This window comes from Diceros bicornis, chromosome 2, assembly GCF_020826845.1.
Source record: "Diceros bicornis minor isolate mBicDic1 chromosome 2, mDicBic1.mat.cur, whole genome shotgun sequence".
NCBI lineage: Eukaryota > Metazoa > Chordata > Mammalia > Perissodactyla > Rhinocerotidae > Diceros > Diceros bicornis.
Genome location: NC_080741.1, coordinates 16,038,759 through 16,056,555, shown reverse-complemented (window position 1 = coordinate 16,056,555; position 17,797 = coordinate 16,038,759). Strand labels below are relative to the sequence as shown.

The 17,797-nt window shown below is 39.8% G+C and overlaps 1 protein-coding gene across 2 annotated transcripts in view; it reads left to right on the top strand.

The window, feature by feature from the left end:
* Positions 1 to 15,246, top strand: part of SLC35G2 (solute carrier family 35 member G2) — a 32,492-nt gene extending 17,246 nt beyond the window's left edge. For both annotated transcript variants that reach the window (XM_058552549.1, XM_058552546.1), the window contains exon 2: positions 13,804 to 15,246. In XM_058552549.1, coding sequence (XP_058408532.1) covers positions 13,822 to 15,060 — 1,239 coding nt within the window. In that variant the 5' untranslated portion in view covers positions 13,804 to 13,821 and the 3' untranslated portion in view covers positions 15,061 to 15,246. The remainder of the gene's footprint in view (positions 1 to 13,803) is intronic.
* The last annotated feature ends 2,551 nt before the right edge of the window (positions 15,247 to 17,797 follow it).

The window sequence follows — 17,797 nt, the reverse complement described above, 5'->3', positions numbered from 1 at the left end:
AAATAAACACAGCTATCATTATAATTAGAGAATCTAGAGCCATATTCAGGACCAGACAATCCAAAAGGGCACATCCCAGGTGCTTGGAAGCGTCGGTGCTTGATATTTCCTGTCGTTTCATTTTTCCTTTAACTCTAATTGAATGGTTGCCTCAAATCCTTTCAAAGGCAAACGCTGGATTGGTCCTAAACAAACACACAAAACGTGAAGGAAGACACACTTGATTTCACTTTTAGTCTCAGCTAGTTTCTCTCCATAGATGACGTCTGAACGGAGAACAAGAGGCAAACATGAATACTCTTGATTTACCTCCTGTTTGTTCTTTCACAACCTTCCGTTGGCTGTCAAAAGCCATGTCTTCATTTATATTCAGTGGGAAAACTGCAAAATTGTCATCTGTTCATTTTCACATATGTCCTGGCGTTTCCTGTGATGGTTGTGGATCTATTCCCGCAGAAAAGATTGCTGACATTGGTCATCCCACTTGCCTTTTAGCTCTCAGAAAGCTGAAGTTAATGATTGACCTGTTGTAGTCAAAGCCCGTTGTTGGATCCATATTAACTAGCCATTAAAAATGATGTTGTAGGATATTTAATGACATGGAAAAATGTTTACAATGTATTGGTAAGTAAAATGGGGAAGTTATAAGATAAGATATAGTGCTTGATGCCATTTTTAGAAAAAAAAATGTTCACAAATAGAAAAAGGCCTAGAAGTGTCAGTAGTTATCTCTGCGTGGTAGGATTGTGAGTGGTTTTTACTTTCTTTACTTTCCCACATGTCTGAATTTTCTACAATAAACATAGATTGCTTTTGTAATAGGAATAAACAGAAAGTTGTTTTTTATTTAGAAATCTGATGGTGGTAGGTAGCTCCCGAGTCAGAGGCTTGTCCTGAGCAAGCCAAAGGGAGCCTGATGAGGAACTCCTTGGACTCGATGGTGGTGGGATTCACTTGACTGGGCCAAACTGAGGAATAGGGAAGCAGGGAAAGCAGGGAAATAGCAACTGAAGTTCAGCCTGGTGATGCCGACAGACATGTGTCTCCAGCACCCTTCCTAGTTGACTGAGAATGGTTTAATTAAGAAAGCAGATACACATTACTTAAGGAACAGCTCCAGTTATGACTGAGGAATTTAATGTTAAAGGAAACATGGGAGACCTAGCTGTAGAAATAGAGCCAGAGATAGAACTAAATACACAAATTCTCTTAATAGCCAAACTGCACACCCTAATGTTTTATTATTCTTGAAATAGTATTAAGGACTTTAAAGTGTTTTAATGGATAAGGCTCCCTATTTGAGTTACTATCCATTTAAACCCATTTATTTATATTACTTATATTTTGTTTTTAGCAAAATTTGCTTCATTAAAAAAGATAATCCATTTACTCATTCAACAAACCCTTATTAAACACCCATTTCATGCCAAGCACTGTGCTAGGTGCTGCAAATATAATAATTAGTCATACCTAATTTTAATACCTGTGGGGTTAAAACCCTCACAGGTCTAGTGGAAGAGAAAGACAAAAACACAGTTATAATTCAGCACAATAAATTCTATGATTACTATTGTATAATGAAAGCACTAGGTGGGCATCTAACTCAGATTGGCATGCGAGTGGCCTAGGAAAGTTTTCCAGAGAAGGTGGTATTTAATCTGGGCCTTGAAGAATGAACAGGAATTTACCAGGTGAAAAAGCAGGAAAAGAGTGTTCTATAAAGAAGGAATAGCATATATAAAGACCCAGAGACGTGAAAGAGCATGACATATTTAAAGAATTTCCTGTAGTTTGGAATAGCCAGAACTTTTGTCCATGTGAAGGACAAGTAGAGGATGAGTCTGTGATGGCTAATTTTATGTATCAACTTGGCTGGTCAAAGATTACTCTGGATGTTTCTGTGAGGGTGTTTTTGGATGAGATTTACATTTAAATTGGTGGATTTGAGTAAAGCAGATTGCCCTCCATAATGTGGGTGGGCCTCATCTAATCAGTTGAAGGACTGACTAGAACAGAAGACTGACCTCTCCTGAGCAAGAGGGAATTCTGCCTTAGACAGCCTTTGGACTTGAACTGAAGCATTGACTCTTCTCTGGGTCTCCAGCCTGCTGCCCCTGCCCCCTGCAGATTTTGGACTTACTAGCCTCCATAATCACGTGAGCTAATTCCTTAAAATAAATCTTTCTATATATGTATATATACACATCCCATTGATTCTTTTTCTCTGGATAATCCTGACTAATCTGGCTAAAGGCAGAGGATAGGGAGAATTCTTCTGAACATTTCTGTAGTTTGGATTATCAAGGGAAACTATAGGTTTTCAGTTACCTAAGATTACCGTTGATTGAACAGTGATACTAAGACAGCAGACATGGATATCTGGGCCTATAAGATCCTACAGAGATGTCAACAGTCTTAACATCATTCCCTGTTCTTTTCCATGTCTCCTCCTCCTTGGTTTTCAAATCTACTTCATTCCATCCAACAAACGTTTATTGAGTGTCAGTGCGTGCCAGGCACTGTGTTAATGGCTGAAGATATAATGGTGAGAGTCTGCTATCGAGAAATGTATAGTCTGGTGGGAAAGACAGGATATAAACAAATGCAGGGACAGTGAGACACAAAGATGAGAGGCCAGTGAAGATTTTGCAAAGGAGGAAGTAACACTTGAGCAAACCGCTGAAGCACAAATGTTAGCTCAACAGGTAGACAAGGGCAGAGAGAGGGAGGACCAGGTCATTCCAGGCAGATAGGATATAGTCGTGCGTCGCTTAATGACAGGGATACGTTCTGAGAAGTGCATCGTTAGGTGATTTCGTCGTGCGAACATCGTAGAGTGTACTGAAGGGAAACAAAATCTGCCACCCTGAAATGTGTTTCTTCAGCATGAGGATTATTTTAGGCTGATTATTTTTAAGAAACAAAAGACTTAGAAAGTTTTTCTTGTTACTTTCCCTTAACTGCCTAAAAGAATTCAGATAAAAATACCTGTCTCACGCAGCGAGCTATCACCTTAGCATAACATGAACTAGATGGTGGACAAGGAGGAACCTAGAAAAGCCTGTTTGTTGGACTCCCCTCTGTGTTCTTCTGTTTCTGTGTGGCCAAACAAACACTTGTTTTCCAAACGTTTGCTCCTTTTCACCTACCTGTGAATTGCCTTCTTTCCCTTTGAAGTCCCTGACTCTCCCCACCCCCAGCATCTTCTTTTGTCTTTAGCTGAGGATGGTGTTTAAAGTGAGGGCTTTGTCCATTTTGGTGAGTTACCCTGTTTTCCTGGGTTTCTCCCATGTACACATGTTATTAAACTTTTGTTAGTTTTTCTCCTGTTAATCTGTCTCATGTCAGTTTAATTCTTAGACCAGCCAGAAGAACCTAGAAGGGTAGAGGAAAATTTCTTCCTCCCCTACAGTACTTACACAAACCTAGATGCTATAGCCTACTACACACCCAGGCTCTATGGGACTAATCTTATGGGACCACCATATGTGCAGTCCTTTGTTGACCGAAAAGTCATTATGTGGCACATGACTGTAACGTGAAAAAAGAACTGAAATTTACTGAGCGCTTGCTAGGTGCCAGATACTAAGTGTTTTGTATGTATTAACTGATTTAATATTCTTATTCTACCCTATGAGATAATAATATTATTGCAGTTTTACAAAAGAGAAAATAGGTAAAGAGGTGAAGTAAGTTGCCCAAGGTCACATATTTAATAGGTTCTGTAGCTGGGATTAAAATCCAGGCAGTGTGGCTTCAGTATCCACTTTTTTTTTTTTAAATTTCCAGCCCTATGCACTCTCTCTTCCTTAGCCACGCAGCAGCCCATAGATTCATTAAATCTTAAAGTCAGAAGGGCCCTTAGATGATCTAGTCAAGTGGTTCTCACACAATAAAATTATACATTAGGATTACTGGGGAAGTTTTAAAAAATACCAATACCTAGCACTGCCTCCCCCTCTCCCTTAAAACACAGTGGAGGAACCACTACTTCCCCCACCCTTTTTCTTTTTGTATTAAAAAAAATTGTGGTAAAGTATACCTAACACAAAACTTATCATTGTAACCATTTTTAAGTGTACAATTCAGTGGCATTAATTACATTCGATGTTATGCAGCCGTCACCACTGTTTCGAAAACCTTTTCATTACACAAAACAGAAACTCTGTAACCATTAAGCATAACTACCTATTCCCTCTGGTAGAGGCCTTAGTAACCTCTAATCTATTTTCTATTTTTATGTATTTGCCTATTCTAAATACCTCATATAAGTGGAATCATACAATATTTGTTCTTTTATGTCTGGCTTATTTCAGTTACCATAATGTCTTCAAAGTTCATCCATCTTGTAGTATATATTGGAACTTTGTTTCTTTTTATGGCTGAATAATATTCGATTGTACTGACATACCACATTTTCTTTATCCATTCATCTGTTTGGGCACTTAGGTTGTCCTCCCTCCTCCCCAAACACACACTGGAGGAACCACTACTTTTTAAAACTTAACAATGTCATACACAAAGAGAACAAAATGACAAAAGGAGGCAGAGGCTAAGTACCAAATGGCACAGGGAAAAGGCCCAGAGTAGCGAAAATGCCTACAATTTAGTTTGGATGGTGGGAGGCCCGGTTTTAGGGTGGGATTCTCAGTGGGAGGGGTGGTCACATGACTGAGGCTCTTCTCCTACTTTCCACACAGATATTTTGTCATCACCCCTATTTCCTGTCAGAGACCTTATGATTTCAGGAAAATGAAAATAGTTTCTTGTATTCTGAAAGCAGAATGTGATTCTGACAGTAATAATGCTTTGTCCTTAAAGGCAATGAAATAAATATTTCCTGAGATTATTTGCATAAATAAGTGGTAACTGCTTCTGGGCTAGAACGTCAGACAGGGGTGTGTCTGTAGGTGACGAGAGGAAAGTTGAGAGCGTAAGGTGGGGAAAGAAGGAGGGGATTGGGAAGAGGAAAGAGTGAGAGAAGAGTAGGGAGGAGAGACTAATTTGGGGTACAAGTGACAAAGTTCTAGACAAAACTTTGGAATAAATTCTCTTCAACAATAGAACCTACTGATCTGCTCCACATGGCCTACCTGGTGCCCTTCACATAGAGTATGTTCAATAATATCTACTGAATTAGTTTCCTAAAGTGAGTACTTCCCTTTACCTCCTTTAAATTCTTTCAGTTCAAAGTGAGGTAGGCCATTAGCTTTCTCCAAAGTTTTAGTTTTCCACCCTTCCCCAATGTTCCCCTACTCCAAAACCTCCTAGGTTACACTTCCTCTCAAAGCTGAGTTAACCCATGTTTAGTGCTTAGCATATTGTAAAAATGTAAATATCAATACCTCTGGCTATTGATGGTATTGTTATCATTGACTTCTCCCATCTTTCCTTTTGTTTTCACTGGATTTTAGAGCTATTAATGTTGCCTTTCTTTATTCTATTTGTTTTCTCATTCTTGCTTTTATCCTAATTCTTATTGTTTCTGTTAGAGTGCTGAAAATGTTGCCATGACTCTGGCTAAATCAAGGTCTTTGTCTTTATAATCTCTTTCCGATAGCCCATTGCAAGGATGCTTTAATCTAAGTGTTACAGAGGGTGAAATGATTATGTGCCTTATTTTTTGTTTTCCTAAGAGAGATGTAGATGCACTGTTGTTTGTCAAGCAATAATCTGATGCCATATCAGTGTTTTTATTGCAAGTTCTGCCATTAGCTATGGTATATCTGTCCTATGTAATACATCTGACTTGGAATGATCCTGTCCAGATTGCTCTGAAATTTCTTTTCATATTTTATAGAGGTAACATTCAGTTGGTTTACCATAGGAGACTACTAGACTGCATGTCTCCTCTTTTATTTTTTTCCCTCTGTTGAATTTGCCTGTGGTGGGTTACTATATAATCTGAGTATTTGACTGAAGTCTTGTACAATTAACTTCTCCTGCAGCCTCTCTTTTACATCTTCATAAAACTGTTCAATTTCATGATTTGATTATAAACTTGGTTCATTTTGATCATTTGCCACTTACATGCAACATGAATATTATCATACCTTCTAAGAAGAGCAAACATTTAATTCCTCATGATAAATTCCTTGCTTCCTCAGTGTGCCTCATACAAGAAAGGGCATGTCCTTTACCTTGTACTCTGTTATTTCTCACTTATTATCATTCTTCTTTCTCAAACTCTACTTTATTGGTTTATTTAAGAACTAATTTTCTAGTTCCAGAGCTTAGAAGCAGGTTCTTTTTCCTCTAAAGCAGTGAGCCTTTACACAAAGATACAGACTCAAAAAATATTAATAAAGTACAAGCAAACTGAAATGTTGCCTCTAGTTCTCCTGATCCTCATGAGTTGCAGTGGGGAAGAGAGTGAAGAATCCCTATTCAAAGAGGGGTGTTAAGGATTATGCCAGGCAGGGTTCAGCATAAGGATGGGTAGTAGAATCATGCTGACAGCCTTTGGGGCCTCAGAGTTATGGGCCCCTTTTCATCAGTTTGGTGGGAGGAATGGCTTCTCTCAGCAGGTCTCAGGAGTTACATTTAACAGCACAGAGCCTGTGCATGTCCTGATGTCTCATGATATCCTGGAAAGATGGTTTTGGGTTCTCCCTTTCAGGTGGCCAGTTAGGTATACTCTTTTCATTTTCATTCAGGGATGAGACTGTCCAAGCACACTGCGGGTAATTAGATGTCTCAGGGCTAGGCTGCTCAGGTAGAAGCTAGTAACCTATCAGTTCTTTATAAATATTTAGTTAAAAGCCAGTCTCATTCACAAGTGTCAAATATCACGTCTGTGCCTACATTTAAACCACTATGTTATAATCAAGTTGCACTAGCCAGCTTTATATGTAAGACTTTTTACTATTTTAGGGATCAGTTTGGTAACTAAAGAAAGAAACTCTCCTTACCGAGTGGCATTTCTTAGGCACCTTGAGGGGATTATCCTAAGGATTCCTGCCAAGACAGTAGAGATGTCAGTGTTAATTTTCTCAACTTTAGGAGAGAAGTCATCTTTGGCCTTACGTTGTGGGTTGCAGCTTAGGAAACAGTGCCTCTTTTGGACAAAAATATTGGTTTCAGGCTTTCCACACTGAATTGTACCCATTGTTCAAGCAGAGGTCAAACTATGCATCCTTTTAATCTGTTTGCATCTAGCATTTCAGGTTGATACATTTGTAGCCAGGCAGGCTGGTCCTCTGTCCTATTGTTTCATATCCCCCTGTTCACCCCGGTGGCTGCACACAGCTGAAATGGACAGCTCTGCCTTCGAGGGCACCTCTCCATGTAAATCCTGTCAGAGGAACTGGAGCCAGGAGATTAGTTCAGACCCCTCGTCTCTGTGAGGAAGGAGGAGAAGTTGAGTTGGCACATTGGTGAGAACAACTTTGAGCAGGTGGTAGAAAGTTGTGATCACTGAATTGCACAGTGGTCTTGCATGGGAGAGAAATCACAATACTAGAAGTGTGAAATTATTAGAAAGACAAAGTGATTTTGAAGCAAATTGAGTCAAAAGATCCCAACAATTATCTAAAACTCTTTCTCTTAAAGTAGACATAATTATTACTCTAGTTGGTGGCAGAGCCAGAACTCAAAACTGACATTTCTGACTCTTAAATTTCTTGTTTCTAGAAAAACAGATTGTTTTTCCTTCTCCTCTTTACTTGTCTAATTGTTACATATGCCTAAAGTCCCAATTTAGGCGTCCTTTCCACCTGGAAACCTGCTAAGATCCCCCATATTTGGGTTAGATACCTTTTATATGTACTCCAACAGCTCCCCGTACTTCATGTAGTTGCTTGCATTATTAACTCAATAAAATATTAAATTTGAACTTACTTGTTGTCTCTTCCACTAGTCTGTAAGCTCTATGAGTGCAGGGACCATGCCTGTTTTATTTATCATCATATTTATAGAGCCTAGCATGGTGCTGGCCATGTGGTGCCTCAATTAATATTGAAATGCTCACATGTTGAAATACTTACATGTGCAAAAATGTAAGAACTAGTCAGAATTCCAGGTTTTCTTCGAGAACTGTATTCATTAAGCCTGTAAGTAAATGAAAATTAGAGAGACTGAAGAAGTTTTTTTTTTTTTTTTTTGGTGAGGAAGATTAGCCCTGAGCTAACATCTGTTGTCAATCCTTCTCTCTTTGCTGAGGAAGATTGGCCCTGGGCTAACATCCGTGCCCATCTTCCTCTACTTTATATGTGAGACGCCTGCCACAGCACTGCTTGATAAGCGGTGCCTAGGTCCACACCTGGGATCCAAACCCATGAACCCCAGGCCGCCGAAGCGGAGTGTGCGAACTTAACCACTACGCCACCGGGCCGATCCCCAAAGAAGATTTTTATGTATGCTTTTAGTATAAGCTGGCTTTTGCATCAGTGGGTCACAGTATAATATTAACAGTGTTGAGAAATACCTAGAATATATTTGTTATAGACTAAGCCATTGACAGAAATGAATAAAAATTGCACATTGCAAATAATACTTTGAAGTATGCAGTTGGACTAAGATTAAATACACTAATATATACGTGACAAGATGTTGAATAAAACTTCCCTGTTACCTCGGAATTAGCATCCAGGATCCCACAATGGAGGAAAAAATACCCCACTTTCAAAAGCCAATCAATTAGGGCCAGATATAAGAGGTCTTCTACTTTATCACCAAAACCACTCCTCCTTCCTATTCCTTAAAATACTGGGGAGGGCAGTGAGTGTTCTAGTTATCTATTGCAGGTAACAAATCACTCCCAAGGCTTAGTGGAGTGATTGCACTACAACAATCATTTTATTATCTGTCATGGTTTTTGAAGATCAGGAATTTGGAAAGGACTCGGTGGGGCTGACCCAGGGTCTCTTATACACTTGGAAGTCAGATGGGTGGCTGGAGTTGGAACAGCAGGGGCTGGAGCAGTTAGGGGTTGACTGGGTATCTCTCTTTCTTCATATAGTCTCAGGACCTCCCCATGTGGTTTCTCTACCTGGGCTTGTTTGAGCTTTCTCAAAGCCTGGTGGCCTCAGAGCAGTCAGACTGCTTACCTGGTGGCTCAGAGCTCCAAGCACAATTGTGGCAGCTAGGAAGGCATAGCTGTATCACCTTTTATGACCTAGCATCAGAAGTCACAATATGTCACTTCTGCCATACTCTATTGGTTGAAACAGCTACAAAAGCCTGCCTACTTTTAATGGGAGGAGATACAGACTCTACCTCTTTATTTAATAATGTCAAACTCACATTAAAAAACCCAAATATGTACTATGGGAGATACTAGGTTAGTGGTTCTCTTTGGAAAATACAATCTGTCACAGGGATCATGTTATCTGTTATGGGCCTTTGGTCTAAGAAGAATGTTGTGCTTTTTCCTGATGGGGGATGGGAGAGAGGGAAGTTCTCCCTTAGAGCTGATTGAGGGTGAAGTTTACTAGATCATTATTTGCAGCGACTAGGTGCGCCTTCTCATTCCCCAGTTGGAAGTCTGCTTAGACAGCGCATTTTAATTTGCCCTTTGCTTGCTTGAGCAAAGGGAAATAAAATTGGAGAGAAGGGGGCCACAGTGAGTGGCCTGGACACTCATTAGAGTGGTAAGGATATGTGAGTTTCCTGGGGTGATGTGAATACTGTTCGTACCTGCCCAAGAGAGCTGCTGTCCAGGTAAGAGGGCCAAGCAGCGAAAAGCCACGAGCCATGAGCCCTAGAGCAGGAGGCTCTCCCACATCAGGGATTTGTGCCCTGGGGAGACCCTACAACATTTACCCAAGAAAGCCTGCATTTGGATGCCTGCAACAGTATAGATAGGCCATTGCCTTTCAGAGTTAACAGAGAAACAAAGAGAACAATCAAAGAGAGAATTCTAACATGTATCAGACTCAGGTTTTAACCTGAGATACAGAACCAGTAGGAGATTTATTACAAGAAATTGGCTAATGCAGTTGTGGGGGCTGGATAAGCAAGTCTGAAGTCTGTAGGGCAGGCAAGCAGGAAGAAATCAAGAACATGTTGGGACCCTATGAGCAGAGGTTGAAGCTTGTTGTCCACAGGCAGTAAGGAAAGGAAGATCAGGCTGGAACCCCAAGGGCATGAACTGTTTGGAATCTCTGAGCTCAAGGAAAGCCTAAAGCCCTCTTTTAAAGGGCTTACCTGATTAGGTCAGGCCCACCCCAGATAGTATTTCTTTTGATTTAACTTAAAGTCAATTTATTAGGGACTTTTATTTTTATTTTTTTATTTTTTTCATTTTTCATGAGGAAGACTAGCCCTGAGCTAACATCTGATGTCAATCCTCCTCTTTTTGCTGAGGAAGATTGGCCCTGGGCTAACATCCATGCCCATCTTCCTCTACTTTATATGGGACGCCACCACATGGCTTGACAAGCGGTGCATCGGTGCCCGCCTGGGATCTGAACCTGCGAACCCTGGGCCGCCGGATTGCAGGCACTTAACCGCTGTGCCACTGGGCCAGCCCCTATTAGGGACTTTTATCACATCTGCAAAATACCTTCACAGCAGCACCTAGATTAGTGTTTGGTTAGATAACTGGGGAATGTAGTTCAGCCTAGCCAACTTTATACATCAAAAAGCCATCACATGGGCCTGCCCCATGGCATAGCGGTTAGGTGCGTGTGCTCTGCTGCTGGTGGCCTGGGTTCAGATCCCTGGTGCACACCAATGCACTGCTTGTCAGGCCATGCTGTGGCGGCATCCCACATAAAGTGGAGGAAGATGGGCACGGATGTTAGCTCAGGGCCAGTCTTCCTCAGCAAAAAGAGGGAGGATTGGCACGGATGTTAGCTCTGGACTGATCTTCCTCACAAAAGAAAAAAAAAAAGCCATCACATAATATCAGCCAATATATGAAACGTGTCCCTTTCCTTTTCCTTCCTCCCTGTGCCAGTACACCAGTGGAGCTAGAGCCTAGAAGAGGAGGATGGAGGAGGTGTCCTAGAGGCAGACCATATCGCTGTCCTATAGACTGAAAAGGGAGGAAATGGGAGAAGGAGTAAAATAGCAGACCACATCCTCTCCCTATTCATGCTCCTGGAGCTACAAATCTGGCCTGCAGTGGGGGAGGGGAAACCTTTGGATTAGACAAAGTTTTAACAGTGAACAGCAAGTGGGAAATTATGGGATCTAACTGAGATGTCATTAAGATGCTTGCTGAGCAGCAATGTAAGGAGATTTAACATAGCAAATTTGGGCACAACAACTGGAGACAAAACTCCACTGAGTTGAGACAACTAAATAACAAAATTATTAGATTATAAATATTAGAAGAACTACTCCAGATGTTAAACAAAGAAGAAAAAAATAAGTGGCTTGAGTGGTCAGGGAATGCTTGTTTCTAAAAGGCAGAATTTGGACTGGGCCTTCTCAAAACATGAGCAGTGTGTAGCAAGTTGGAGCAGAGGGGAAACTAATGAGCATAAAGGCTTAGAGAAATGATTGGTTCATGTGGGGAATGAGGACAGGGAGGACACTGGACGGATCAGAGGAAAGTATGTGAGTTAAGGAGCCAAGTGTTGATAGAGGCTGGACTAAGCAGAGTCTTGAGGGCCAGGCAGAGGAGTTGCGATTCAGTGAGGCAGTCAGTAGGAAATCACTGTAGGTTCTTGAATGGGGAAAGCTTGAGGGAAGTTGTTTGTTTTGTTTTGTTCTGAATCTTTTAAAGACAGATTAATAGGGCAATGGTATAATATAGATGGATTTTAGTGGAGAAGAACTAGGATTCAAGGGGGCTAGTTAGGATGCTGTTGCAATAGATAGGAATTCATGATCACCTGATCCAGAATCCAAAGGGAAAATAGAATTGGAAGAGAAAGGAAAATCTGAGAAATATTTCAAAGACAAAAACAATGAGATTGATGACCACATCGAAGTGTGACAGCAGAAAGGATAATTCAGAGCATTCCTTGATTTCTAGCTTGGGGAACTGGAAAAATGGTGGTATCACAAATGTAAATGAGGAAGTTAGGGAAGGAAAATCTATTTGGGAGACCAGGATGATTAATTCAGTTTGGGATTAATGAAGCTGAAGTCATGATTTGAAGTGGAAGTGTCCTGATAAAAGTTGGAAAAAAAGAACATCAGATTAGCCTGATAGCAACATGCAGGAAGGACTGCAAGTGGGAGGTCCAGGCTAGGAAACTAAAGGGCTTGAGGCACAGGTGGTGTTTTTTCAAATGACTTCTTCCAGCTGAAGGTAGTGTTGTTTAGAAGAGAAAGGAGTAAACAGGAATGGAACAGTTGGCTACCCAGATGGTGTCCAAGAACAAAATAGCATTTGATTCCTGGACCATGGTTTAAGATCCTGGAACTGATGAGTTTTTGGCAGGGAACAGGGAGTATGTCATGAAGACAAAAAAATAAAAAGGTTTCTTCCTTTTTTTTTTTTTTTATTTTACGGGGGAGAAAAGGAATCCTTAGGAAAGAAATAGAAAATTTTTCATTGAAAGAGAGAGAGAGTAAGAAGGAAGGAAAGAGAACTGAGTGAATAAATACAGGTCTCAAAGAAAGAGTAACATTGTAGAAGATACCCAGTGTTTCAAAAGAGTTAATTGTAGGTGAAAGGAACCTGAATTTATTAACATTTATTGAGAGTTTACTATATGCCAACACTGTGGCAAATTCTTTATATGCATTATCTCATTTAATCCTTACAACAAGCTTAACTTTTTTCCCACTCAACAATATGTCAGGGACATCTTTCCATGTCAATAAAGATCTGCGTTGTGGTTTTTAATAGATGCATAGCATAGTATTTGAAGGGTCATTGTAGTAAGCTACCATGAACTCTCCTATTGATACATTTTTTTCCACACTTTTTTGTATGCTCTCTCTTTTTCTTAAATAAGAGATGAACATTTTGTTTTAGTTTGTAATTTAATTTTTGAACATTATCGTGATTCAAAAATAAAAATCTAAATAAGTATATGATAAAAAAGTTTTCTTCCACTCTTGTTCCCTGTCCCACCCCAACAATTATTAGTTTCTTTTGTATCTTTCCATAATTTCTTTATGTTATATAAGCAAATATAAATATGTATTCTTATTTTTTCCTTTTTTTTTTACACATAAGTTAAAAAGCATCTTGTGATCATCTCTTTAGGGTAAAATTTTAGAAGTAGTATTGCTGAATTAGAGAGTAGTTTCAGTTAAAATCTTAATACATATTGCCCAATTGCTCATCAGTAAGGTTGTACACACCAACAATGCACGAATGTCACTAAATCCATTTTATTTATTTTCTAATTTTAGTGTATCTATATATCTGAAAATGTATGGGGAACCCAGAATAAATGTTAAAAAAATTACTATAATTTGTAATATAAGGCTAATTCTGGTATTACACAGAAGTGATTATGCAAAAGACTTTGGACTTATGCATATATAATTTATAATACAGACAAATGGACACAATGAGAAGGAAAGATTTGATATAAGTTATTTATTTTTCTGTATTTTTATTATTGGATGGGTGGAGAGACAGGTAGGGATGAAAAGATGGAAAAATATCAGTTGTTTGTAATGTAAAGATACGAAATAGAGCTGAATTAGACAAAGAATAAGCAAAATGAGAAATAGGGGCAGACTTATGATGAGAGTGAAAAAAGGGTAGATGATTTTATTGGGCCTCATACACCTGATATTGCCAAATCATCTCTTCCTATTACTTTTTTTTTTAACTTCTGTTCTAACCTCTACTTTATATTATTGAATTGGTGCATATAATAGAAATTAAAACTAAATTTCGAATGAATGAATATGTACATTTGTCTTTTTTTTTTCCTTCTTAAATAGAATTGATTATCTGAAGAAATGGATACTTCTCCCACCAAAAAATATCCAGTGAAAAAACGGGTGAAAATACATCCCAACACGGTGATGGTGAAATATACTTCTCATTATCCCCAGCCTGGGGATGATGGATATGAGGAAATCAATGAAGACTATGGAAATTTTATGGAAGAAAATCCAAAGAAAGGCCTACTGAGTGAAATGAAAAAAAAAGGAAGAACTTTCTTTGGAACCATGGATACCCGACCTCCATCAACTGAAGACCCAATGAGCAATGAGATTGGACAATTCCAGAGTTTTGCAGAAAAAAATATTTTTCAATCCAGAAAAATGTGGATAGTGCTGTTTGGATCTGCTTTGGCTCATGGATGTGTAGCTCTTATCACTAGGCTTGTTTCTGATCGTTCTAAAGTTCCATCTCTAGAACTGATTTTTATCCGTTCTGTCTTGCAGCTCTTATCTGTGTTAGTTGTGTGTTACTACCAGGAGGCGCCTTTTGGACCGAGTGGATACAGATTACGTCTCTTCTTTTATGGTGTGTGCAATGTCATCTCTATCACCTGTGCTTATACATCGTTTTCAATTGTTCCTCCCAGCAATGGGACCACTATGTGGAGAGCCACAACCACAGTCTTTAGTGCCATTTTGGCTTTTTTACTTGTAGATGAGAAAATGGCTTATGTTGACATGGCTACAGTTGTTTGCAGCATCTTAGGTGTTTGTCTTGTCATGATCCCTAACATTGTTGATGAAGACAGTTCTTTGTTAAATGCCTGGAAAGAAGCCTTTGGGTACACTATGACCGTGATGGCTGGACTGACCACTGCTCTTTCCATGATAGTATACAGATCCATTAAGGAGAAGGTCAGCATGTGGACTGCATTGTTTACCTTTGGTTGGACTGGGACAGTCTGGGGAGTATCTACTATGTTCGTTCTTCAAGAACCCATCATCCCATTAGATGGAGAAACCTGGAGTTATCTCATTGCTATATGTGTCTGTTCTACTGCAGCATTCTTAGGAGTTTATTATGCTTTGGACAAATTCCATCCAGCTTTGGTCAGCACAGTACAACATCTGGAGATTGTGGTAGCTATGGTCTTGCAGCTTCTGGTGTTACACATATTTCCTAGTGTCTATGATGTCTTTGGAGGGGTAATCATTATGATTAGTGTTTTTGTCCTTGCTGGCTATAAACTTTACTGGAGGAATTTAAGAAGGCAGGATTATCAGGAAATACTAGACTCTCCCATTAAATGACTACCTGATTATTATCTTGTTAACGTCCAGTTATTAATAGGTACACTGCCATTTTAATGTTTACCTATAAGTGTCTTTTGTGTTGTATAATTGACAGAGTGCTATATACTATATAATTAATATATGCAGATGTAGAAAAATTTATTCTAGTCTAATATATTCAAAACCAAATATTAAATATGTGAAATATCATGAACCTGGTGTTTTTACTGTTATTAACAAAAGGTGATTATGGTAGAAGGAGAATGTTAACTTTCATCACTAACGAACATAAGACTTGCTCATGTCCAGTGTTCTACAAACGTTCAACAAAAACCCCTCAATAGTAAAAAGTCTTCATTTGTGAAAAGTACACTATAAGTTGAAATGCTAAATACCAACCCGTGTTTTGTCATCTACTTGTGTTAGAAAACTAGAGGTGATTGGGGTGGGTAAGGGAGCTTGAGTTAAGGCAAGAAAGAGGGAACAAAAGAAAGGAGCTGGTTTTTCAACGACAATGGTGATTGTTCTACCTTAGAATAGGAAACTGGTCTTCACCTTTCTATGGCCTCATTAGGCAATGCATAGGAGATGGAGGTAGGAAGAAGACTAGATTCTTGCCAGCTCTATTTAGTCTATGCCATTTTGTGCCTGATGGTGGGAGACCTAATGTTGGGGGCAGGGTCTACTTATCCTGTTATACAGATCTCTTCCAAAACTGCTCTTGTTTATGATTTTGTAGCAAGTACAAGTGTGAGCTGCAGTAAAGGTACTTCTTACCCCTGAAAAAGACACTAGCAGTAATCACAGTATAGCAGAAAATTGATACAACATGGTGTCCTGAGATTCTTTTCAAAAGGGCCTAAAAGTCTGCAAAAGCATATAAGGTGGCGTTAATTGGGGTCTAATTTGGGCAGTTTTACTAATGTAGCACAAGCAAATGTTGATATGGTACTGGTTATTAAACAATTGTTATTGAGCTATCTTAGCTCCAAATTCACCCTTCTTTACTTTCCTCCATGATGCCATGGCTCATACCCTGCAAACTACATTTTTCCTATGCCAGCTGGTGTCTCACTAGGTTCCACCAATAAAGGGCATTAGAGAGAGACTGGAAGACAGGAGAAGGGGAGAAAGGACTTCCTCCCTTCTGTTTGCTTGCAGTTTCTGTCATTGTTACCCCATCAATACGCAATAGCCCTTTGCTCCAGCAGCAGCAACTGATCTCAGCCTTGAGCTTCTTTTGGCACTCCTCCACCTCCCAAACCAGCGTCATCATTCCCCTGTCAGTAGCAGTAGGACCAGCTGGACAGCAGCCTCTTAGGGATCTGAGCTACAGCTCAGCTGGGTCATTCCTCTGAGCTTCTGACACCTGATAGTCCAACTTTGATTCCTCTTTTTCACTAAGCCTTAGGGCGGCAGCTGCTCTCTACAGTTATTACCTCTGGGCTACTTCAGTGTTCCCTTTCTGCTTTTTCAGTCCATCAATACCCAATACTAAATTCTCTCTGTTGTAATATCTTGTGATTTCTGTTTTCTTGACTAATATGTCTCCAAACCTTCCCCAAAGGAACCCACAGTCATTAGTAGGGTGTCTGTGCTTTTGTGAAAATATTAACATTCAGATTTTCTAGGAATTATTAGACACTGGCTTTCCATAGAAATTATCCAGATTGAAGCACAGAAAGAAAAAGGTTTGAAAAAAAATGAACACAGCCTGGAATGACCTGTACTAAGGACTAAGAAGTCTAGCATAAGTGTAGTCTTAGAAAAGGAGAGAGAGAGAGAATGGGGCAGAAAAGAGTATTTGAAGAAATATTGGCCAAAAGTTTTCTAAATTGATAAAAGGAAACAACAACAACCAGCAATTGACAGATCTAGGGAAATACGTGAAACCAAGCAGGATATATGCACAGAAAACTACACCTAGAAACATAGTGTAACTGCTGATAAAGAAACAAAATCTTAAAAGCAGCCAGAGAAAAAGATACATGAATACAGGAAAACAACGATATGAATTGTAGCTGGCTTCTCATCAGAAACAAGAGAATGACATTTTAAAGTGCTGCAAGAAAACCCTTTGATGGTTTCTCATTGCCTGTAGGATAAAGTCTAAGGTCCTTAACTTCCACAACCCGCTATTGCTCACATTTCTCATCATCTTCTGCTCCAGCAGTGTTCTACTGTTGTGTAATACCTTTTTTTTTTTAAAGATTTTCTTTATTTATTTTTTTCCCCCCAAAGCCCCAGTAGATAGTTGTATGTCATAGCTGCACATCCTTCTAGTTGCTGTACGTGGGACGCGGCCTCAGTGTGGCCAGAGAAGCAGTGTGTCCGTGCTCGCCCGGGATCCGAACCTGGGCCGCCAGCAGCGGAGTGCGCACACTTAACCGCTAAGCCACGGGGCCGGCCCTGTAATAGCTTTTTTATCAGGCCCCTCTATGTGGAAAACCCTTTTCTTCTTTGCCCACCTAATTGCTAGACTAGCCTGATCACACAACTCCTTTCCCCCTGTGGCTTAATTTCCCCTGTACATATCTATTGCTGTATTTACTACATTAATAATAAGTATCTGTTCAAATCTCATTCTCTTTTTTTTTTTCTTTTGTAAGGAGATCAGCCCTGTGCTAACATCTGCCAATCCTCCTCTTTTTTTTGCTGAGGAAGACTGGCCCTGGGCTAACATCCGCGCCCATCTTCCTCCACTTTATATGGGACACCGTCACAGCATGGCTTGCCAAGCTGTGCGTGGGTGCGT